General features: G+C 35.6%; 1 protein-coding gene across 1 annotated transcript in view; it reads left to right on the forward strand.

The window, feature by feature from the left end:
- Positions 1–25,982, forward strand: part of SS2 (starch synthase 2) — a 103,662-nt gene extending 77,680 nt beyond the window's left edge. Inside the window, exons 4-8 of the mRNA XM_089806534.1 lie at positions 8,118–8,195; positions 8,327–8,437; positions 8,621–8,665; positions 23,116–23,289; positions 24,617–25,982. Of these exons, the coding sequence (XP_089662660.1) occupies positions 8,118–8,195; positions 8,327–8,437; positions 8,621–8,665; positions 23,116–23,289; positions 24,617–25,573 (1,365 nt within the window). The 3' untranslated portion in view covers positions 25,574–25,982. The remainder of the gene's footprint in view (positions 1–8,117; positions 8,196–8,326; positions 8,438–8,620; positions 8,666–23,115; positions 23,290–24,616) is intronic.
- Positions 25,983–26,191: the final 209 nt, after the last annotated feature.

Consider the following 26,191-nt stretch of genomic DNA (forward strand, 5'->3'; position numbering starts at 1 on the left):
GTGTATAATGATGATGCATATGACATAAACCTTTGTAATATCCTAAACCAGATATTTACTGATTTCTCTTTTAACAATATAATCAGCAATAAAACTTTGTAGATAATTTCCAGCATAATCGAAAATCGATAGAAATTCCAATAGGGATTTATTCAAGCTTTCCCAGATAGAACATTCAAACTTAGATATAGGCAAAATGGAATACAATGCTATAATAAAATGCGAGGAATTCTATAAGCGCGAATGAAACACCTGAACTAATGTTTCCTGGGACAATGGGTTTGCGTCCACTGTTTGGTAGCATGAGGGGCTACGTCCTCCAACTAGCTGAAAGCTGAAGCTTTCTGAGATTCTCACAAGAGAGAAAACCAAACTGAATAATAAAATCAAGCATACCAAAAGGAAGGGGTCTCTTCTCCTTTTATTCTCGCAACAGTGACCCTTCAACTTCCTTTTTGGGTTTTTCATCTTATCTCTCCTCATCCTCTTGTGACCACTTGGAATATTAATTTGACCTTTAATAATAAATTTCTAGCTCACATAGTCAAACTTAATATTGTAAATATGTCTCTTCTTAATATTTCTAATGTCCCCAAAGAGAAAGGACATTACAAATCTCCCCTCCTTGAGTTTGCTTGCCCTCAAGCAATATGTTCCAGGATCCCATATAAATATGTAGTTAACCCAGTAGCCTAAACTAACAACAAACCCGGCCAAATTGTGAAGCACGGTACCACTCTGCAAACCATCTGCCAACCGAATCCCTGGATCCCATATTACTCTATGAAGAAATGCCGCGCCTGTAAATTGATCAACACTGATCGTCACCATATTCAACCTCAAACTGAATGGGACCACAGGAAATTCCTTGTCTAACCATAGATACAATCTACCAACATCTGGATCCCAGACTCTGTTACGCTGCCTCGCTGCTATGATGAGATAGAAATATATCCAGGGTCCATGTATAATCCAGTAGAATGTAAAGACCTGACCAAAATGGATGATGTAAGAAATGAGCTGTTCAAAAGCTGAAACCACCATCCCATAGACATCAAAATTCATATTGTCGCCATAAACTTGGAGAATTCCCAAGCACATAGGTGCTATGAATATGAAAGATGCTGAGAATCTAACCACAAGCCTCACATAAATACTCCACCGAGAATTGTTCAGAGGCTGATGAAGAAAATCCACCCAACTCCTGAATGGGGTGAAATCGAAAAATATGTTGGGGCTGATCAAATGATAAGCAACAGAAGTTGATTCATCATTCCCATGTTGAGATTCAGATTCATTGCTAAGATCTGAGCCAGGATCCAAAGGCTGAAATCAAACTCTTCCTCTTCATGGCAAATAAGAGATGATCCCTCATGTAACACAAAAAGAGGATTGTCGAACGTCCAATCAGCAACAACTTCAAACAAAGGGTTGTCAACAAACCGAAAGTTTTCTGAAGTTTTGCTACTTAACCATTTGGGGCAGCTATCCAAGTTATACACTTGCTGGATGCTCTCAAGTTCGTCAATGACTTCTTGGAAGAACTCTTGCCTCATTCTATTCTCATGTTCTCGGGAGTGTTCCATGAGTTTGATTTGATTTTTTGCTCTCTGTAGAGAAAGTTGAGTTTCACTCAATGCCTCTTGAACATACTTAAGCTTCCTGTTGAGATCCTCAATCTCATCCTTTTCCCTATTTGACTGTGCTGCATAAATCTCAGCAACTTAAGAATATAATCCCTGTTGGACAGCAGATATAAGTAATTTGATTTCATAGTCTCGAGGGCTGTTTTGACCTTCTGTAAATCGGCCACATGCCAGTCACCTTCCCCTTCCCTTGGGACCTTCCTGTAGAACTCCTCAACCAACTCGTGGGTACTGTCATACTGCACCAAGGATGCCACAACTATGTCTTTACTAACCTTTAGTTGATTTCTAAGTGCATCCATTTCCTTATCCTGTTGATACAACTCATCGTCTTGTAGTGTCATCTTGGATTGTTCTTCTGAATTTTTGTCATGGGCATAGGTACTATATGGTTAATTACACAAAATTTCCAATCTGTTATTACCTTGTGTGTAACTGTCCTCATCCGCCTGTTTGTCAACACTGACCTCCAATTCACCAACATAAAAACTTGTTCCCTAGGTAACATCTTCTACGTGGTCGCTGGAAAGTTGTAAGTCAATGGTAGTTGACTGCTCTTCTAGTTCAAAAACCTCAATTTGATGACCTTGATCTGTGGGACATTCATCATACATAGTTTTGCACTAGTTTTTTGCAAGGAGATCTTGAGCTGATATTACTTCCTTTTCGTCATGTCAATCCTGTTTTGGTACTCTAACTGAAAATCCAAGTAATCATTGAATGATAACTCATTCTGAATTTTGATAGGAAGTTTTTCATACTCTCCAAAAATATCAAGGATTTTTGCTCTCATGTTGGCTTCAGACTTTTGGGCTAAATGTTCTTGTAGCTTTATAGTATTTGTGTGCCTATTACCAACAGTAGTAGATGAGCCCATATCTCTGGCATATGAAATATAACTAGAAGTTAGCTCATTTGCAGATGTCACTACTCCCTGTGTAGTTATAGCTGTTTGATGATTATGTAATGTATCATTTCACTGTGACCTTATATTAGTTATTGAAGTGACAATTGGCAGATCTTGCAATGGATCATAAATGTTTTCAATATTCAATGCTGATGAAGGTTTGGGAAATAGACCTTGAGGAGTTTTTGCTTGAGATTTTGAAACTTTGTGTTCTTTTCCACTCATAGCGTTCTCTTGATGTGATTGATGAAGTGATCTTTCAAACTTCCGTTGCTTCTCTTGATATAATTTTGAATTATCACATGAGTTACCTTGATAATCTTGTTGTCCCTAGCGTTGCAGATTATAATTAAATTGTTTGTGTTGTGTTTGTAGCCTTGACATTTGTTCTTGTTCTTGCTGCTATGAGCCAGATGATTCTTTAGACTAATCACGCTATACTTGTGAAGAGAGTTTCTTAGCCTGAGGATTTGATGATATTGGCCTTGCTTTTGTAACAACCTTCTCATTTAACTCATTTTTTCCAATAATACACTGAAGTAAATCCGAGTGTATCTCTAAATGTAAATCCGAGTGTATCTCTATTAAATGCAATTCAAACTCCAAACTCCCTCTTAAAAAAAATGACTTTAGATAGTGTGAAGCCGCACAAATAAATATTCCCTCTAGCATTTTTATGGATTGTATCTTTTGAATCCTTTCATCACACAGAGAACAGCTGGAATCACTCCTTGCACTTGTCAAGCAAGAGGTGTGCTCACTAGGACTCTGTGGCAATATCTTGCATCTGTAAGCGCGAACACCCATTGGCTTTCCTGTGCTACCACTTGTATATGAGAGAAAAAATGGATCTTCTGCATCAACCCATTCAACTTCACATGATGTTGGATAATTTGGAACTTTTTCCTGCCACTAGACTTCTCTTCCTTTTTTCCATGGTGTCGTTTCTATGTTTAACACAAATTCATTTATTTATTTTTCCACATACCATTTGATGAATATCAAAAGGCGAAGACTGATTCATCATAATGGACCGATAATCATCAAACCACGAGGTAGGACATGTTTGTCATAACAGATATCAAAAAGACCCGTTCAAAAACAACGAGTAACCAACCACTCACTGCTTCCCACCTTGTCTCTATTGGTTTGAATTTTGCCTGGGCTGTACTGTCAGATTGTAATGTCTTTTGCGAGGAACCACTTATCACCTTGAATGCATATCCTCTTCCATTCCAAACTCAACATTGATTTCAACGGATACGTCATTGTTGTGTGTGTGGTAGTTTTGCCTATTACCTTCACCTCCTCACACCTTTCTTTCAGTCCATATGGCTGCCAATGAGGGCGAAGGGAATACTGCCTTAGATAAAGCCGTAATATTAGAAGAAAGCCCTGCAATCCTCTGTATGTGATATAAATGGGCTCCGTCTGAAATGTGTATGACGTGCTTAGCTCACATTCGAAGAATACTTGTTCGAATGGAAATACCAACTGAATATTTTGTGCTCCTGATGAAATTTATCATTCCGTTAATACCTTGCTTTTGAGGGATATCGGGTTGTTAAAAATGGTAACTGCGAGTTATCAAACTGCTGCCCGTGGTTGCTGGCACATTGCTGAATGGGAGTGAGTGGCCTGATAATTTATTGCCCTCCTGTTTTACCACCATTCGCAACCTATTGAGACTCACTGTCCCGTTGAATCAGAAAAAATTGAGGTTCAGTACTCATGCGAATGAAGTAAAACTTTTCCAATGAAGAACTTCATTGTATTTGGTTTTCGTTAATCTGCAAATGCCCACAAGTAACTGCTCCAAGAATGATGGTGTTTTTTAGAAAGGTGTAATGCCTACCTATATGAAATCGTCTCAAGAAAGACGACATAGCTCCTTTGTAACTAGATATTTTCACCAGGGCCCGTCCTTGATTTCTCGGCTCTTAGAGTACAAGTTAAAAGAAACTCCCACTTATATTGGTGTGTCGACAGAAGATTGTTAGAACTTCCAGCAATATTCCCGAATGATGCGATTCAAGCTGGCTTCCAAAAACAATAGTTAATACTTCACTTAAACTGTTGTCATTCCAAGATATTCCAAATTGGGGGGGTCGGCTTCTTGAAATTCTTCTGGTGTTATGACAAGCGTTGAACTTGTTTACGGAACAAGCCAATACTTCTAGCGCTAATAACTTTTAGGAGTATTAGCAGCTATTTCCTCCAAATGAAAATTAATTTTATTTATTCCTCAATGGCGCTCAGGTAAACAATATAGACCAACTGATTTAGGGGCTTGCAAGTTTATCGCTACTAACAATTGAATGTTGCGGAAAACAAGCTTTCAATGCGGGGACAAGAGCATGAAATATCCACAAGATGACATGATTTTTTTTTGGCATTCGAAAATCTTTTTCAAACTACCAAAGGTGCTAGAAAAGACTTTGAAATTTTATTGACAGTATATGTATTCCCGCGAGCAAGCTGAATAATCCAATAGCTGTCCAAATACTAATAATGACTTAGTAGTGGTAAAGGTTACTTGAAGATTTGAAGACTATTCAATCCTTATTTACTGAATTTTGAATGCAGACTATTGATTTGCCCTTGTAAATAATGGAAGCCGCACATACCTGTCTTTGACCAAAGCAGTTTTCCCCCTTTATATTTTGTGAAACCTCACAGGTTGGCAGAAAAGCCGGCTCTGATACCAATGTAATATCCCAACTCGGATATTTGCTGATTTCTCTTTTAACAATATAATCAGCAATAAAACTTTGCAGATAATTTCCAGCAAAATTGAAAACCAATAGAAATTCCAATAGGGATTTATTCAACCTTTCTCAGATAGAACACTCAAACTTAGATATAGGCAAAATGGAATACAATGCTATAATAAAACCCGAGGAATTTTGTAAGCGCGAATGAAACACCTGAACTGATATTTCCCGGGACAATGGGTTTGCGTCCGCTGTTTCCTAGCACTAGGGGCTACAACCTCCAACTAGTTGAAAGTTGAAGCTTTCCGAGACTCTCACAAGAGAGAAAACTGAACTGAATAATAAAATCAAGCATACCAAAAGGAAGGGGTCTCTTCTCCTTTTATTCTCGCAACGGTGACCCTTAGATTTCCTTTCTGGGTTTTTTGTCTTATCTCTCCTCGTCCTCTTGTGACCACTTGGAATATTAATTTGACCTTTAATAATAAATTTCCAGCTCACATGGTCAAACTTAATATTGTAAATACGTCTCTTCTTAATATTTCTAATGTCCCCAACGAGAGGACATTACAACCTCACTCATTTGATCAAGATTAAAGGATGTATGAACTTGAAACACCAACTTGTCGATATGGGTATGTGATCCCCGTATGTGGGTATGTACAAAATATTTTTGGGGGGTTTGGGTACGTGTGCATACATACATATACATACATACATATATATATATATATATATATATATATATATATATATGTATGTATGTATATGTATGTATGCACACGTACCCAAACCCCCCAAAAAAAAATTTAAAAAAAAAAAAATTTAAAATAAATAAATAAATATATATATATATATATATATATATATATATTTATTTACATACATACATACAACAAATTTAAAGAAATATATAGAATTGAAAAACTCAATCATATATATATATATATATATATATACACATTCATACATACATACAACAAATTTAAAGAAATATACAGAATTGAAAAACTAAATCATTTGATAGTATGATACTTCATTGATTAATAGTTTAATACCAAATGCCAAAAATTGTATTAAATGCTGATTGAATAAACCTTAAAAGACACAACAGCATTGTCAAATACTCATACTGTGCAAACTCAAAGTTGTAGTGTAATTCAAAAATCAAATGGGGGTCTCGGGGAAGTGCCCATCGCAGGGTCCCAAGATCAAATTAAGACCTTCAAAACACACGAAATTCCATGGTGCACAAAATATTTTTAAATTTTTTCAGTTACTTTTTAATGAGTTTTTTATGTCACATTTTCTGTGTGTATATACACGTAAAAAAAATACAGAAATGAAAAACTAAATCATTTGATAGTACGTTACTTCATCAGTGATCCATGCCAAATGCCAAAGATAAATATTAAATGCCATTTGAATGAAACCTTAAAAGACACAACATTGTCAAATACTCATACCATGCAAACTCAAAGTCATAGTATACCTCAAAAATCAAATGGGGGTCTTAAGGTTAAATTAAGAACTTCAAAACCGCACCAAATTCCATAGCACACAAAGAAAATAAAAATAAGTTTTTTTTATATATATATGCAACAAATTTAAAGAAATATACAGAATTGTAAAACTAAATCATTTGATGGTATGATACTTCACTGATTAATAATTTAATACCAAATGCCAAAGATTGTATTAAATGCTGATTGAATAAACCTTAAAGACACAATAGCATTGTCAAATATTCATACTGTGCAAACTCAAAGTTGTAGCGTAATTCAAAAATCAAATGGGGGTCTGGGGGCAGTGCCCATCGCAGGGTCCCAAGATCAAATTAAGACCTTCAAAACACATGAAATTCCATGGCGCACAAAATATTTTAAATTTTTTTATGTTACTTTTTAATGAGTTTTTTATGTCACATTTTGTGTGTGTATATACACATAAAGAAATATACAAAAATGAAAAACTAAATCATTTGATACTATGTTACTTCATCAGTGATCCATGCCAAATGCCAAAGATAAATGTTAAATGCCATTTGAATGAACCTTAAAAGACACAACATTGTCAAATACTCATACCATGCAAACTCAAAGTTGTGGTATACTTCAAAAATCAAATGGGGGTCTTAAGGTTAAATTAAGAACTTCAAAACCGCACCAAATTCCATGGCACACAGAGAAAACAAAAATAAGTTTTTTATTGCATATTAAGTCACTTTTAAGTTTTAAAGAGTTCTTTATGCCACTTTTTGTGACTAGCCTGTGGATGCACATCCAAGACATATCTGGACTCAATTGGGAGGGCACATCTTGACTGGACTACATCCAGACCCAATTTGCATCTCCAGGATGCGAATGTGGTGACTAAGATGAAAAATTAAGCAGCCAACATGCATTGCTATATCCTCAGTAACCTATTACTTTAATACTTCTCTTTGTACGCTTTTTCATGAAGAGTTCTTTTTTATAGCTGAACTGAAAATTCTAATAAACATTGTCTCAAGACTCTTATATTCTTCTCCTAAAAGAGTTCAATGCCTGGGGGTTAATCTGAATTTGTAAATTTCAGTTTATAATTATATATTCCTCTTTATATTGAAATGAGCATTCCTCCTTGGCTGAAGTTCCTTATGCACATCGAATGATGTGTCATTACCCATTCCTACCAAGCCTTGAGGAATTGTTGCAGCCTGGTTCTCTGCGTCCAGAAAAGGCCTTGGAAGGCATGTGTTTCCATAATATGCAACAAGATTTTGTTGTACAAAATATCATTTCCTGGGCCCTAAACTTATCTTGTAGGAGGAAGCATATTTGAAAATGTGACTCAATGTTTTCTATTCAGGTTGTGGCTCCTCGTTATGGTGATTATCAAGAAGCTACTGATGCAGGAGTTTGCAAAAGATATAATATACATGGGCAGGTATGCAGTTCTGCATCACACGGCATTTTTCTTACAGGTTATAAGTTTAATTGATTTAATAGGCTGTATAGATTTAGAAAGACCACTTTTGATTTTTAACGCATGCCAGCTATTTTATTTATTTTTTGCAGGATATGGAAGTTCGATATTCCCAGGCTTATATTGATGGCGTTGATTTTGTATTTATCAATAGTCCCACATTTCAGGGGTTTCAAAACAACATCTATGGGGGAAATCGAGAGGTGAAGCAAAAACATGATATTACCTACCCTTTTTCCCTCTCTCATTTAAGGGGTTTGGAGGGATTGGGGAGGGGGACACTAACATTGCCTTTTTCCTTGGGTTTAGATTCCATGTTCTTTGTTAGCTTTTTGATTAGTTATTTTGGCTTTAGCTAATCTAATATTTTTCCAATTTGAATGCAGGATATTTTGAAGCGTATGGTCCTTTTTTGCAAAGCTGCAGTTGAGGTGTAGCTCTTATTTTGGTTTTGAAAATATCATTTGTTTATCTTAATTTTATTTTGGTTCCTGAAGCAATGATCATAGTGTTGGGCTTCAAAGATGATGGAATATTGTGAATAGATAAACTCTCTTTCTGAGAAGTCAAATGGGGTATAGACTAAATGTGGATTGCTTTTGAAAGTGCCGATTCCATCTAACAATTTAACCCAAGTAACAAATTATGATCATTTATTGAATGTTAGATGCTGGCAAATTAGACAGACAGATAACACTTAAGGGATTGAAAAAGCAAATTAGCTGTCTAAAATTGGGTTAGCCTTTACATGCTGAAATGATCAGGTGAGATAGAATTTGCTTACATGTTATTTCTTATTATTAGGATTTTGATTAGCATCTTTCTGGGCAACACAAAATGGGAGAATGCATGAGGAGAAATCTTTCTTCAAATTAGGAGAAGCTCCTTTTGACAAAAGAAAACAAAAACCCCAGATCCTATTAGAATATTGTAATGTTATTGTAATGATCATCTTAAGGTAGTCTTTAGTTTTATTAGGCACTTTCTATTTTCGTCTTTAGTTCACGATTGTTTCTTTTAGAAACATCATCTTTGTAAATCTATTTAAAGAGCTTTCATCTCCTTTGTTTACTAACAACAACAACATTGATTTACCATAACATGGTATCAGAGTAGGTCGATGGGATTTCATAATATTTAGTGAAGTTTTAAAGAAAAATTTGAGCCTCTTCTGATCTAGATTTTTTTTTCCAGAAATTTGTTTTTAGATTATTTAAAATAAAAATCAATATATGTATTTTACAAAAATAATTGTAGTTCGTCTTCAAAGAGTTTTGCTAAGATTGCCAACTTGGTTGAGGGTTTTGACCATTTGATTTCCTAGTTTGAAGAAAAGTCTTTTATTATTGAAGGTTGCATGTACTTGCATGTTTATTGCATATCCTTGCATGTGTCTTTTGTGAGTTGCATATTCTTGTATGTGTTTTTTTTACCATACAAAGTCTCGTGTATTTCTACATGAAGTTTTCTCTAATGGGTTTCCATAATTTTTTCCCTTAAAAAATTTATAATGGGTTTTCATATTTTTTCCCTTAAAAATATTTGTTGGGTTTTAATTTTTTTCTTCAAAAATTATTATTGGGTTGTAATGATTTTTTTCCTTAAAAATTATCTGTTGGGTTTTAACTATATATCTTTCAAAAAATGTTTAGTGGGTTTACGGTTTTTTCCTCAATTAACATTTTGTATTCTCCAATCTGTGTCTCGAATTGTATTTTTTGGGTTTTCTGATTTTTTTTCTCAAAAAGTGTGACTTTTTGTTGTCTATTTTGGGGCATTGCGCTCTTTTGCAGAAATTTGGAGGGTTTGTCGATTTTCCTCGAAATTATGATAGTTATTCTTGGCATGTCTTTGGCAACTATGTTATCCAACATAAGGTTGGAGTCTTGTGATGATTTCTTGTTAGAAGTTTTGTTGATTCTGGGAGGGTTAGTGACGAACTTGTCTCAATGGCAAGTTCTTGTCTCTTATTGCAGAGCATTCTAAAGGAGGCATGCTTGTTTGTTCTTTTTTGGTCAGATTTTGGCTTATGTTGATAATTGATATTTTGCAGATCCAGGTAGGGTCTCAACAATGACAAAGTGTTCTGAAGAATTTATGACGACAAGACTTGTCCAGTGTTTTGCAGGGTAGTTAGACGATGACCATTAAGGGAGGGTATTAAGATAAGATAAAATAATTTTATTAATGCCCAACAAGAGACTACAAAGAGGGTCTAAGGGACTACTAGAACCCAAGAGAAGCCAACCAACATTGGGAACACCAAACGGTGCTTGAGGAAAAGTAGAACCAACTATGAAGAAGAATTGGAGGTAGTCGCTAGCCACAGGTTAGGCATGCCCCGTTGCTGAGAAGAAATCGAAAACCAAAGGATACAACCTAGGTTGAGAGGACGCCTTGTGCCGCTATTGAGAGCCATTGGAAGTGTAGAGATGCTTCCGCTATGGTTAGTCTTAGAATATTGTAGTGTTTCTTTAATGGCCATTTTAGTTAGTATTTAGTTTATTAGGTAGTTTCTATTTTTGTCCTTGGTTCACAATTCTCTCTTTTAGAAACATTTCCTTTTTAAATCTGATTAAGTAGCTTTCATCTCCTTTGTTTAATAACAACAACATTTTACCATAACAAAACCTAATAATGTGATGTTTAGCTTTCGACAATATACAAATTAGAGGAGAAGCTCCTTGTAACAAAAGAAATCAAAACCTTAGAACCCAATAATTTGACCTCTAGCTTTTGAGGATATGCACAATTTAACCTTGGGGTTTTGAATATACATTACGTGCAAATGAAAGGAATTACTTTTGGTTTTTGAGTTGGGCACAAGGTGCTCAGCACTTATTCTCATAACAAGGGATTTTTGAGTATATATTACAAGCAGATTAAAGAAATTGCTTTTTCTGTTTGAGTTGGGTACAAGGTGATTCAGCGCTTTTTCTCACAACGAGAGATTTTATGTCTCTTTACTTAAATTAAATAACCTCAAGCAGCTAATGAAGGTTCATTGTTTCTGTCTGATAGCAAAGACCAAACACTTTGATTACAACACAAGGATTAAAGTTATTTGAATGAAGGAAACACAAATTGGTGAAAGGAATTAAGGAATTGTGTATAAGACCACAATCATCAACTTTATAAAAAAAATGCAATACAAAGCCTTTAGATTCAACAAAGCAATTCTATCTACCTAAGCACATGCACAAGGTCTCTCGTAAGTCTTTCAAACAACAGTTTTAGCAGAAAGTAGGTGTAAAATTTGTATTAGAAAATTAAGTGCAAAGTGACACTTATTTATAAGGGTTAATAAGGCATTGAATGGAAAAATAGTTAAGAAGCTAACTAGAATGTATGAGCTAAGAATGGTTTGCTTCCGCATAACTAAGTGCAAAGTGACACTTATTTATAAGGGTTAATAAGGTATTGAATGGAAAAATAGTTAAGAAGCTAACTAGAATGTATAAGCTAAGAATGGTTTGCTTCTGCATAAAGCAAGCTTCTTTTGTCAATAAATTCTTTGCCCTATGTCAAGGAATCTTCAAATAGTTTTCTGATGAAGATAACTGTTAACTAAGAATAAACTCTAAAACATCATCAAAACATAGGCAATTTATAAATAGCTGTGAAAAATTGATTTATCAGTATATGTTTATTTCTCAGAAATGGTGGGGACTGAAAATAGCACAGGCTATAAACTGGTCTTGCTAAAGATAGTCAAATTGACACTTGACTCGTGATGATGATTTTGATGAAGCTCATCTATTCTGACCCTAGAAGATCTTTTCAAGAAACTTGAGATTAACAACTCCCAAAACAATCTTGGCAACTAGAATTAGATTTGTCTCTTTTAATGAATTTGTTTTGCAACCTTAGGTCTTTGTCACCAATGGCTTCCAACACTGCATCCAAATATCCACAATGATCTCCTTTGATGAAAAACAAATTATTGATCATGAAACATTTTGAATATAGAATAGAGGAAATGATAGCTTACCGCTGTTTATTCCTATGATGGCTGGCGCATGCTGAAACTTAAGTTGCTGGTTTGGGTTCGGGTATGTGGATGTGGTAAATTCTTTTCCATGGGTTCAGGTTTGTCTGTTGTGAATTTATATAACATGTTCAAACATCAACGTTATAAATATAAAAAGAAGATAGGACATTGATACTTTATAAATCCATAATTGCCAATGAAATTATAAATAAAATACTTCATAAATCATATTTGTATTTTGCAAAAATTATAATATTCAAGTCTTAAAATGTCATTACACAATGAAAATTCAAATTACAAGCCATATTCATCTTCATCTCGATTATAGTCGTAAGGTTAACATGTGGTTCATTTTTATTTGAACCACAATCCATTAGATTGCTACTTGTACTAGCTATGTTTGTGTCATAAGCAAGAGCTGCCTCTTGTTCATATATGGAAACATGGGCAAGTTGTGCAATTGTGGCATCTAGATCAGCATGCTTAGCAGCTAGCTTCCAGTTCCTAGTCACACCCTCATTGTATTTTGGTTGCTTCTGTGACAAAAGGTGATGGTTGGAATGTATGTACACCGAATCCTTCTGCTTTTTTTTGCACCCAAAGGATTGCACTTAACTGAGTGGATGGAGTATGTAATTTAATTTCATCCAGCTGAAGAACTTGCAACCTATTGAGTTTGCATAAACATTTAGTATTTAATATAACGATTCATTGTTCATGAATCAAATTTTATTAAGTCAAAACATAAATTTAAAACAAAAAATATTTAAATATGACTGCATCATACTCAAATGAAAAATGGTAAAATAAAATAAAAGGATACATACTTGGGAGAGAACTTCAATTGCAAGAGGCTGCAAGAAAATGGATCCTTGATCATGTGTATACCACCACTCAGAGTGGTAGTGTCACAATATCTAGAAGATGCAAATTGGCTGAATTTAGTGAAGACAATATTTTGAGTTTCCATATATCTTTTTATATGCAGCCTTGTATCCAACAAGAACCTTTGCTTCTCTTTATGGTGTCACCTTTCTTGGCAATGCAAGCATCTCTTGGCTATAAAACCTTCGCAACAAAGCATATGCTAAGAGGTGTAAGGGGTTGTTTATCTTGTTCCGACGATCAATAGTAATTTGTTCCACAACTTTGAAAAATGTATTTGTATGTTCCTTGGCCTCTATGATTGTTCTCCACTATGGTGTCCATGCCATCATAAATCTCACCCAAACATGGGCAATCAACGTCAACATACCTTATCATTCTCACGATAGGTTTAGTGAAACTCAAAACTTATTTTGCACGGTTCATCACTCATCATCAAGTTCAATAATTTTACTTTCTGGCCTCTTTATGTGTTTGATTGCCTCCACACACTCCACAAGGTATTGTTGACCATATCACTCAAGGCCTCTTGCACCTTCACAAGTTGTCTCAAGTTGATTGTGTGAGATGCAAATCATAGATGGACTACTGGCAGAGTGCTCTCTGAGTTGCAAAAACTGACCAGGTTTTCTGGCCTAGCGAGTTCTTATGGCTTTTACCGGCACCAAAAACTTGTTGAGTACTTGCTGAGTTTGTAGTTTTATAACAACACTTACAAACAAAATAAAGACAAAAAATGACCCAAATTAATTCATTTCTCATTACTTATTTTTTTTTGCTAAGAGGGAGAAATAGTCTTCCAAATACTTGCAAACTGATTTGTATCGATTCAAAGTGAATTTGAAGTGAAAGAGGATGACATCAATGATTTGGAGAGACAAACTATGGAGGAGGGTGGTGGATTTGGTTTCATGCTGGATGATATTGAGTAGAATGAGTAGTCATTCCTAGTGCCAGGAGAAGCTAGAGGCAAAGCCACTTCCAGGATGAAGGATGAGCCACCGACTAATACAGTCATGCCCAGTGCAGACTTCTAGGACTAGACCCTCTAGTTCTACCTCTCCCTTAGCTTTTGCTAGAGCTACGAAGAGGAAGATGTAATTGCAATGATGTATTACTTTTAGTTTTACATACATTATTTCCTTTTTTGCTTCCAGAGATCAGCATTCCTCATGAGAATGCAATTTTGTACCCACTTTGTTTTTAAATATATCTAGACTAAGCTTGTTTCTTTTGTGTTCTCATTTATTGACTGATTGGATGCATCATCCCATTGAATTTTGCAAAAAAATGCATTTCTAATTAAATTTAAGCAATTTTTGTTGTTCTTGAGTTTTTGCTGAGAAATGGTGGAGTTTTCCAACTATGATGCAAATTATGTTTTGCCAATCTAACATGGCATATAAAGACACATCATATATCCACTATGAAAAATTTAAAACTAAAAAATTAAATAAAGAAAAAACATATTCAAATTACCTTCAACAACTCCAACTGAGTCCATTAATATGGCTTGTGACATGTGATGACTAAGGACAAATATTTAAATCTCCTTGGCCTCCGAACTTGTTTGACCCATTCAATTTGTGTGTCAATGTTTTGCATGAATAAATTGAGTGGACGGATTGTAGATGTTGTCCAAAGCATAGTAACGGCAATCACGACGATTCACGCGATTCAATGATTCTATTCAAGCCAAACGATTTTTCATGAATCGGTGAATCGAATCAGCGTTAAAGGGTTTATGAAATAAGTTACTAAATTTCAACCTTTTTTCTAATTTGCTGATTTCTAGCCTATTCGATTCCGATTCATGGCTGATTCACTATTTGATTCAGCCTTGCCGATTCTGATCGGACTCTGATTCTCGTTACTTTGGTCCAAAGACTCCAAACAACCTGATTATTTTTGGCCTCAACTATAGACCCAACTGCCCTACAATTGTTTGCATCTTGCAGAGTATAGTAATTCCCACCATCTCAGTTGATTCTATGAGGATATTGACAATGAGACTTTCTCCTTACAATCCACTGCCTTCAAGAACATCACCCCTTTAGGGGACATTGCTGCAATGTTGATCAATGGCCTATTTTTGCTATCATTCCATCCATTAGAAACTAAGCTACCAAATTCTCTCCAACAAACCTCAAAGTCTCGTTCAATTCCGTACAAAGTCTGGTCCTTATCAAATTCTGCCCAAATTCGCCTACAGAGCCATAGATTCACTACAAATTTTGTTAGAGGAACTCGGGCAGAATTTGGAGTGAATTTTGAAGAATTTTCTGCCCAGTAGCTGAACTTGGGTTAAATTTGGTCTCAAAACATTTTTAAAACCTTTTCAATTGTTGTTTGGCCTAATTTGGAGTATTCGATCCTCCCAACCCTAAAAGTGACTAGTGAAAAGGCCAAAAAGGACGTTTTAATGTCATTTATGTATTTGTGAAGAAAATGAAAACTTGCTTATAGAGGATGTTGATGTTTTAGCTTCAGTTAGATTGAATTGATGTAGAGATGACCCCTCTCTGGTTATTGGTTAAACATTATTGCATTTGATTAATAGTCAATGAGACATATCTACTTATATATATATATATGTTTATATTGTCTAATGCCAATTCATTTATAATAACCAATATTGATTAAGAGACATGTCTCTTGATTAGAAATATCTTTTCCACTCGTGTATATATATATGTGTGTGTGTGTGTGTGTGTGTAAACACACACATTCAGATCTGCAATTGGAAAACACATATCGTACATGCAGTGTTAATACATTTGCAGCAATCCTCTAAAAACAACATGGTACCAGAGCAAGGTTTGAACTTCGGCATATTCTATCGCTCTATCAGTACACAGGAAAGGACAACACTGGTAGAAGAAGATATAAGGCGTAGATAGATGTCATAAAAGATTGGAATATTGATGACTCTATGAGATTAGGTATTGCTCATGTTGTGTGATCGCAAATAGTTTCTGGCTGGTAGATCATGCAATCTAGTGTAGGGATCGTCTTGCCTTTATGGAGGGATCACAATGCCTCGTCAAACTGGATTGACAAGTTTTTGGTTTAGAAAATATCAAACTTGGATCTGAGTGTGATCATGAGCCCACAAAGACACACTTGTAGGGATAGGAATAAGCTTTTAGTCCTACGTTACTAGGATGTCTGCTCTCCATATTTCTTTATAATGCATCTACTACTATTGGCTAACAAATTGATCAATGGAGAAGGAAGAACGAAGATAAGGAAGGAAATATCAAGTGTCTTAGCATTTAAGGGGCACTTAGCAAGAGACTAATCGATATTGTGTTGTACATCATATACATATTAATATGGAGCATGTAATATAAATCAGATCTGAGTGTGATCGTGAGCCCACTAAGACACACTTGCAGGGAGAGGAATAAGCTTTTAGTCCTACATTACTAGGATGTTTGCTCTCCATATTTTTGTATAATGCATCTACTACTATTGGCTAACAAATTGATCAATAGAGAAGGAAGAACGAAGATAAGTAAGGAAATATCAAGTGTCTTAGCATTTAAGGGGCACTTAGCAGGAGACTAATTGATATTGTGTTGTACATAATATACATAATATTATGGAGCATGTAATATAAATCAGATTCAGTGGGAGTTTGACACTTCATCAGAGGCAACATTGGATGAGGAGGTCAGAAGATTGATATTCAGAGAGTGTTCAAAATCCATGTGTGACTGCATGATTTTAGTGGGCCCGCCCCTTGTGTACATCACGAGGAAGTGACAACTTCCAAATGATTATTACTTGTATTTGTAGAAGTCATTGAGAGGTGATGCTCTTAGAATAACTTTATCTTCTATTGTAATGGACATCTTATGATGTCTAAGCAGATCATGATTATGGTGGATTATGCTCCTTAAACATACCATGACCTTCTATTGTGATGGACATCTTATGATGTCTAAGTAGATCATGATAGATGATAATTTGCATGGTGGATTAAGTTTCTCAAATAGACCATGAATGTTTCTATGGTAAGTATTATTGACGATACATTATCTATGGACATTTTTTGAGTACTTGGTGAATATCACTTGACTTGATATTTTGAGGCCATTACTCCTGAAATTATGAGATGATATCCAAATTGTGAGTATATTTTGATCAAAGATATTCTTAATCATGCCAACTTGATATTACATTGAGGTAATATCTAAACATGTGTTTATCCTCCCTAGTTAAGAGAGAGTTGATGTTGTAGCTTCAGTCGGATTGAATTGATCTAGAGATGATCCCTCTATGGTTATTGGTTAAACATTATCGAATTTTATTAATCGTCAATTAGACACACACACACACACACATATATTGGTCAAACATTATTGCATTTGATTAATCGTGAATTATATATATATATATATATATCTGTGTGTGTGTGTGTGTGTGTGTTGATATTTTGTAATGGCAATTAAATTACACTAACCATTATTGATTGAAGAGACATGTCTCTTCTACTCGTATATATACACATTCAAATCTGCACTTAGAAAACACATATCATATAGGCAGTGCTAATACATTTGCACGATCCTCTAAAATCAACAGAGGAAATCCTAATTGACAATAGATGAAGTACAAATTGACAATTATAGAGGAGTTTCATTAAAATAGGAATGATAGCTTTGAATCCAAGGCTTAAAATTTGAATCCCAACTTTTGGTCTAGTTTGGTTAGAAATCCTCTAACCAATACAAAATAAAAATTCAGATAACTGCACTTATCTCTTCACCAAGCAAGTGTATCATGTTGTATGTATGGATAAATGATGCAATTAATATCCTTTGCACCAAAACACAGACATGGTGGTGTATTTCTATGTGCCCTTACTATTAGCATAGTGGTGTATGGACTTATTTGTTGTTGTTGTGCATGTGCGCGAGTGCGCACACACACACACACACTACAAAATAAAAATTCAGATAACTGCACTTATCTCTTGACCAAGCAAGTGTATCATGTTGTATGTATGGCTAAATGATGTAATTTATATCTTTTGCACCGAAACACAAACATGGTGGTGTATTTTGCTATGTACCCTTACTATTAGCATATTGGTGTATGGACTTGTTTGTTGTTGCACACAAGCACGCACACACATTTAAAAAAACACGTTTTTGTATGTATGTACCCAAAATGGATTTGAACCCAACCCCCAAAAAAAATGGGATAGTTTTTGAACCCAAATCTCGAACCTGCATCTGTACTGTAACTCAAATTGGCAAGTTAGATTAGAAATGATGGATGCACTTGTTTCTGACCATGTATATTTATCACTCTCAATTGTGTCTCTCTTGAAGCTTTCTCCTTCCCCAATAAGGTGGTTCACACCTTTTCATACTTGGGACAAACATAATCGAGAGGTGTATTGTGAAGGGTACTCACTGTTTCTTGCCAATACGATGATCTAACAAGGTTGAAACGAAGATGCAATTAGCCCATTGGCATAAATGTAATGAGCAATTCTTGAATCTGCAACCTCTCTGCTTTCATTTTGAAGGCCCTATGCAATGGGCCTCTCTGTTGTGTAATTTGTTTTTGGTTCAGAAGGTCATAGCATCAGCATGAAAGGATGTGGGCCAGCTGATGTCCCAAGCCACTAGGACGCCTACTCGAGCTTGTGTTGGCAGGGGGATGATTAGACTTTGCTTTGTTGTTTCTCATGTTACCTTCCTCTTGTTCTTTAATAAACTGTGGGATTAGACACTTTGGCAGCTCTTTTTTTTCAGGCCCTAAACAAGCTTTTGTTTCTTTTTAGGGATGGCATAGAAGTGAGCTTTCACTCGAAAGTGTAAAGATAATCCCCACTATTAGACATTTGCTTAATCATTGTTGTATAATGCCAAAGTGACGAAGCTGAATCATGAAATGGGGGTTAATGAGTTTGACTAAAAAAACTATATAGTTGAATCCTGATAGCAATATCACAATTTGATTTGTGGCGGAAAATATCTCCTAATCAATTGATGAGAATAAGGGGCTTTCTAATGAATGGTTCATAAGGCACCAGAGTTGCTGAGAGCCTGAGTGTAGGTTTCGCAAATGGGGTTGCAAGCAAAGTAAGCTTAGCGAGGAATCTCTGTAGTTAAGTGCGCTCCAGCTGAAGTAGTACTAGGATGGGTGACATCCTAAGAAGTCTTGGTGCTTCACCTCTGTGAGCATCACCTAGATGCAATGAGTGCTTTGTGTTCAATTCATTCTTCTGAGAGATAAGTTCTTGTGAACCACTACTCATGAAACATGGGTCAATGAGTTTGACTCAAAAAGCTACACAACTGAATCTTGATGGCAATAGCACAATTTGACTTGCTGTGGAAAACATCTCCTGCTTATCAATTTATTCACTGTGTGTAGCATTGTCTCTAGTTCAGTTCAATCCTGTCTAGAACACTCAACTGCATGAATCATATCAGTTGGGGTGGCATTGCTTGTGGCAATGGTACAAGTCTGGCTTAAGAGTTAGGGCATTTAATGGATTGAGTTTTAGCAATGTCCACCAGTTGCACAAAGGACAAAATTGCCATGTGTGTGGTTATTGGCAGCAGTAGAGGATGTAGCAGCAAATAAAATTGAAGGGCAGTTTTTCTGTGTGGCAATCATTTACGGTTGCTTTGGCGGAGATCAATTGCCTTGCCATTGTTGGCATGCTCTGTTTCTTGGTATGCAAGTATTCCTGTTCTTTGCAATAAGCATTTTTCCTTATTTTGGATAGCATTTGTTCCTTTTCCTCTGATGGCAACTGTTCTATTCCTTATCAGTGCGTTTTGTTTTTGGCATGATCATTTCCTCATTGCAGTGTGTTTGTTTGCCTTCTTTGTAAAGTCCACATGTCCCTTTTCCTGTGATCATCTTTGCTTGATATGTCATTGTTTTGCCTTTTTTGGCTATGATTCCTATCCCCTTATCCTTACTGGCAGTAATGATTATGTGAAACAGCTATCCATATTCCCAGGGATGCAAATTTAAAGGGACAATATAAAGCTGAAGCATTGGAAGAAGAGAAAGCTTTCATTTTTTAATGGCACGGGCAGCCATGCTTAGGGTTGGCTAGATGTCTGTGTTAGTTGAAGCCAAAGAGGTTGGCTGACAGTGAGCTTTAAAGCCATGCAAGCTAATTGGTTTGTTGTGAAGTTGTTGGAGCGAGAAAGTTTTCTGTTGCAGGTGTGGCGATTCAACCTACTTTAGGCAATCAGTTGAATGGCCATTGCTGTACCTGTTTTGCTTGTGGTAATTATTCTTTCAATGGGTTGCATATTGAACCAAATGGATTAATGCAGCCAAACAATGGACTGCTACGAGTATGTAGTAGCATATCCCTTCATGAGTTGGCGATAGAAATTCATCTTTCTTTTCTATGTAGGTTTTAGTCCTCCATTATCATCAGTGCAAGTATTGCTACAGGTCTACACCATCTTCGGGACGGTATGCAGTTCATGTAAAAGCCCATGAGGCAATTAAAAAACTTGTATGACTGGATTAGTGGGATGAGTAGTTGCTCGTTCTTCTTGGAGTTTTCTACCCATTTGAAGGCCAGTTGACTGGCCATTGCTGTACCAGTTTTGGTAGTGGTAATTAGTCTTTCAAAGGGTTACATATTGAACCAAATGGATTAATGCAGCCAAATAATGGACTGCTATGAGTGCGGAATAGCAGATCCCTTCATGAGTTGGTGATAGAAGTCCATCTCTGTTTTCTGTGGAGGTTTTAGTACCCCCATTATCATTACTACAAGTATTGCTACAGGTCTACACCAGCTTCAGGACAAAATGGTTGTCTGTAAAAGCCCAAGAGACAATTTAAAAACTTGTATGACTGGATTAGTGGGATGAGTAGTTGCTCATTCTTCTTGGAGTTTCTACCCATTTGAAGGTTTCTCCAACTTGAACATTGTTTTTGCAAATATGTGGTAATTGCAAGGTGGTTTTATATTTCACATGTTTTTATTGTTCTCTATTGTTTCCCTGATGACAGAGAGTGGCATAACCACCCTACTTTACATATCAATTCCAATCTACTTTGGATTTGATCACCTTTTCCTGCAAGCTTCAACATGTTAATACTTTATATTGTTGCAATTACAAAATTAAAGTGATTTGACCTCCAAAGTACGTAGGCTCCAACACTTTCTTGTGAGCTTCCTATCTTTAGAGAGAAATGAAATTTGGTAAACAAGCTCATCTGGCCAGGTCTATTTAATAGATAGTTTTCAGTTACTACAATTGTGATTGGCCTCAGGGGACTCAATTTTAGGTTCAATCTTGAATTCCTCTCTCGAAGAAAGTATTTCCAAGCATGTCTTCACAGAAGAGTTCCTGTTCACCATGTTGGAGTTATATTGCATAAAGATTTTGTCATATTACAATTTTATTTCAATGGAATTGACTTTTTAAGATAAAGCTCTATCCATAATAAATGTGCAAATTTTTTTTTATAGAAAAGATAAAATTAACTACTGGTTCGAATGGTATAGGATATTGAAAATTTAATTAATTTGAAGTATTGAAAATTTAATAAAATTTAATTTAATAGGGTATTGGAAATTTAATAAAATTAAAGTAGGGCGCACAATATAGCAACATCTACTGGTCATTTGGATCACAGAAGAGATACAACCTTAAAAGTGAAATCAAAGCAGATGCACAGGTCACAAGGTATCAGGCCAGAATATTAAGACACAGTAGTACATAATATTAATAATAAAATCTCATATAAACAATTCACATATATTTTCCTATAATTATAATAATTAATTTATCAAGTAAAATAATAGTTAGCAAATTTATTTTTTTGAACTGTAAATTATTTGCTTTTCTTATTTGAATTTACAATTCTAGTTCTCCATAAACTATTTTAGAATGAGATGGGATATTATGTGACACAATTTAGGAAAGCAGTCAGCGCAGGCTGCAGTTTGCATGCCTTCTCTTGTGAGGATATCCAATCCAGAGTGAATCCATAATTAAATGCAGTTTAAGAGGAACAACATTCAGTGTTTTTCATGGAATTTATGTTCCCATTTTCTCATCATATCCAACTGTGACTTAGCTGGATGGACAATTCAAATTGTAGTGTCATTATTCATGGCTACAAGTTTGTTATAGGGCGCTGACAAGCTAGACAAAAATTTGGTGTATGAGATCCTTATTAAAGCCCCGGGATCATTTTTTCCAGTTAATGTAGCAAAACAATATTTTTCGAAATAATATGTACAACCCAATCTCTTCTAGATTAAACAATTGCCTTCTATGGAGTACACACAACTTCATCATCAGGTCTACGCAGACCATACACAATTAAGCTCTCAATGAGGACCATGATTATGTTAAGAGCAGGATTTTATCATTACCCACTTCGTGCATTGACAGCTGAACCTCGATCATACGCTGACAATGCTCTTATCTGTAAAATCCTGAGGTGGTTAGAGATACCCCATCTTGGAGTTTGAGATGCAAGAATTTGCCAGTAATAGATGTCATCATTTTAGACATTAGTAGTTACACATTGTGGTTAATCTGCGAGATACTTTCTAATAGAGAAAATAGAAAAGATAGTTGGCTTCATTGTCAGGATTACTGCAGATCTTTAACTGGGTTAAGATGCTATTAGATATTGGCAAATATTTATAATATTCTGGAGAAACTTCATGTAGAGGATGTCGATTTACTTATTCAACCCATTCCTTATCTAGGACTAAATTCATTACATCTGATAACCAATACTCTATACACACACACGCGCACACACGCACTCTCTTAAGCTTGGTGAATCTCAAACCTATATTTCAGTACAACTGTTTGTCTTTCTGTTGAGTTTTTAATTTCTTCCTGTTAATATTTTTCTTTATTTGATTTTGATATCTTATCCTGCTGTTTTAAATTCTTAGATTGTTTTCAGTTTAAAGTTATAATTTAGTTTCGTTTTGTACCAATTGGCAGGGTACTAAATTGAAGATCTTTTGAACAGGTTCCTTGGCACGTACCTTGTGGTGGTGTATGTTATGGGGATGGTAACTTGGTCTTTATTGCCAATGATTGGCACACTGCGCTGTTGCCAGTTTATCTTCAGGCATACTATCGGGATCATGGCTTGATGAAGTATACCCGATCTGTACTAGTGATCCATAACTTAGCACATCAGGTTTTTGCTGCCACCTCATGAAAATTATCATATGGTGAAGCTTTATAGCTCAAGAGGTCACAGATTACTAGGAAATGGCTTTCAAAATTGAATTTGTAGGTTGAATATTCCATCATTGCTTCAATTTGGACGACCCAAATAATACATTAGCTCTGTTTTAATTTTTAATTTTTTTTTCATCAATTACAAATATCTTTCTCATACGAACATCAACATGAGACCAATACAAGTTCCTTACAGGAAAACACATTAGAAATAATCTATAGAAGACCTAGTGTCACCTCTTAGAAATCCACTTCTATTTAGAAACCAACTCCATAGCAGAAGTCATTTATGGAAGATCAAGATTCATAACTTAGAAACCCTTCTTTAGATCTCTGTATGAAGAATTGGAGTCTCCAAAATGAATTCACAACATTTTAACCAATTAAGCTCAATCCCTTGGACATGTCTATACATTCCAAATTTAGTCGATAGGTATACCGTATAGATTTTTCACAGTACCCTTAATGAGAAAGAGTGAATGAGATGAGCCAATTATTTACAATATTAGCTGCTATAGCAAACAAATTACCTATGCTTATTAGGAATAGGTTATATCCACACAGCATAGAAATGGTGCCTACCAACAACTTGTGTCCTTCTAGCTTCAAAATATTGACAGTAGATATTGGCAACCCATGGTTTGTCAAACATAGAATTTTCTGCTGTTTAAAACTCTGCAATATGGTGTTAACAATGGCCTACTCTTTCTTGGGCATTGCATTTGTTCTTAGGCTTTGCATATCTGTATACTTGACAATTGTGAGTCAAATCACATTTTAGTTTAAATGACTTGGCTCTTCCGAAGCAGAAAACTATAAACATGTCATCTTTGTTCAATGACATATGCATACTTGAATTTGTTCTTGGGCTTTGTGTATACACATAATTAATGATGTCATAAGTCAACTTGTATAGTTTGTCAAATGTTTTGTTCTTCCAAAGCATAAAATTGAACACAGTACTGTCTTTTATCATTATGTGTATGTTTGTGTGCCCTGTATATTTGTATTGTCAGTAACTTCATAAGTCTACTTGTATATTCCACGAATGTTTTTTCTTCCAGAGCATAAAATTTTACTGTATTGTCTTTTTTCATTCTTGATATTTACTTTATTTTCCTAGGAAATCCACTTGCATTTTCTATATATTCTTGTTTGTATTATATTAGTTTACCATGTTAAGAAAAAATAAGAACAATATGTCAATTGTTTGTAGATTTCAGTTATTTTCTAATTTAAAAATTAAAATTGTGATATTTTTGTACTGACTATCTCAATTCTAGGGACGTGGGCCACTGGATGATTACAAGTTTCTAGATTTGCCAGAACAATATCTTGATAATTTCAGGCTTTATGATCCTGTTGGAGGAGAACACTTGAATATTTTCATGGCTGGCCTAAAGACTGCTCATCGAATCGTTGCAGTAAGCCATGGTTATGCTTGGGAATGTCAAACAACTGAAGGAGGGTGGGGTTTGCATGAAGTGATCAAGGAGAATTCATGGAAACTAAGAGGGATTGTGAATGGCATTGATGATAAGGAATGGAACCCAGAATTAGATGTCCACCTCAAGGATGATGGTTATGTTAATTATTCTATTGAAACTCTTGAAACTGGCAAGCCTGCATGTAAAGCTGCGTTGCAAAAAGAGCTTGGTTTGCCTGTGCGCTCTGATGTGCCATTGATAGGCTTCATTGGCCGTTTAGATAATCAGAAGGGTGTAGATCTTATTGCAGAGGCGATGCCTTGGATGGTTGAACAAGATATGCAGTTAGTGATGCTAGGTACAGGAAGAACTGACTTAGAGGACATGTTACGTTCATTTGAGGGTCGATACAGGGATAAAGTTCGTGGCTGGGTGGGCTTCTCAGTAAGGACAGCTCATCGCATAACAGCAGGGTCTGACATTTTGCTAATGCCATCAAGATTTGAGCCTTGTGGCCTGAATCAGCTTTATGCCATGCGATATGGAACCATCCCAATTGTCCATGCTGTAGGGGGCTTGAAAGACACTGTGAAAGCTTTTGATCCATTCGCAGAGACTGGTCTTGGCTGGACTTTTGATCGTGCAGAAACATCATGTTTGATCCATTCTCTTGGTAATGCATTATGGACATATCGTGACTTCAAAGAAAGCTGGGTTGGAATTCAAAAACGTGGAATGAGTCAAGATCTCAGCTGGGACAATGCTGCACAGCAATATGAAGAAGTTCTTTTAGCTGCAAAATATCAATGGTGATTGAATCTGGTTAGAGTGTATTTTGAAGATATCATGGCAGGGATATAGCTATCACCATGAAAAGCATGCCCCCATCTTTGAGATTTAACAACACTTTCCAGTTCTTCGCCCGAAAGTTAGCTCCATTGTAAATATTTAAAATGCAATAGCAAGGAGATCAGACACTTGCTCGAAGGGAGAGAAAACAAGTTCCCAGGACAAACTTTTGAAGTTTTTTGTACTTTTAAAGTAATGTCCAAGTTGACTCATTTCTCCATAGAAAGCTCTGCAAGTCAACAGGAGGGTTTGATACTTTGTATTTAAAAAGACAAAAACTATCGATCATGAAAGCTTTCAGAATGTGCAAGGAAGTGTGCAATTTCTTCTCTCTTTATAATATAAGTTTTCTGGTACTTGATCAGTGGCAAAACATTATATTTTCTCTATATAGAGTGAGTTGCTCATCAGTGATGCCATGTCCTGATATTAAACCTGTTCTCATGTTTGGATACCAAAGTCGGCATTATTTCCTGTGTTTAGGTTCATTTGGGGAGATATAATTCTATAAAAATGTGTGGAGACTTTGAAGGACAATTGTATTCAAATCCCATGCCAAGGGCATTCTCTGAGACAGTTTGT

This window comes from Cupressus sempervirens, chromosome 10 (genome assembly GCF_028749045.1).
Source record: "Cupressus sempervirens isolate cs-2001-9-10 chromosome 10, ASM2874904v1, whole genome shotgun sequence".
Classification (NCBI taxonomy): domain Eukaryota; kingdom Viridiplantae; phylum Streptophyta; class Pinopsida; order Cupressales; family Cupressaceae; genus Cupressus; species Cupressus sempervirens.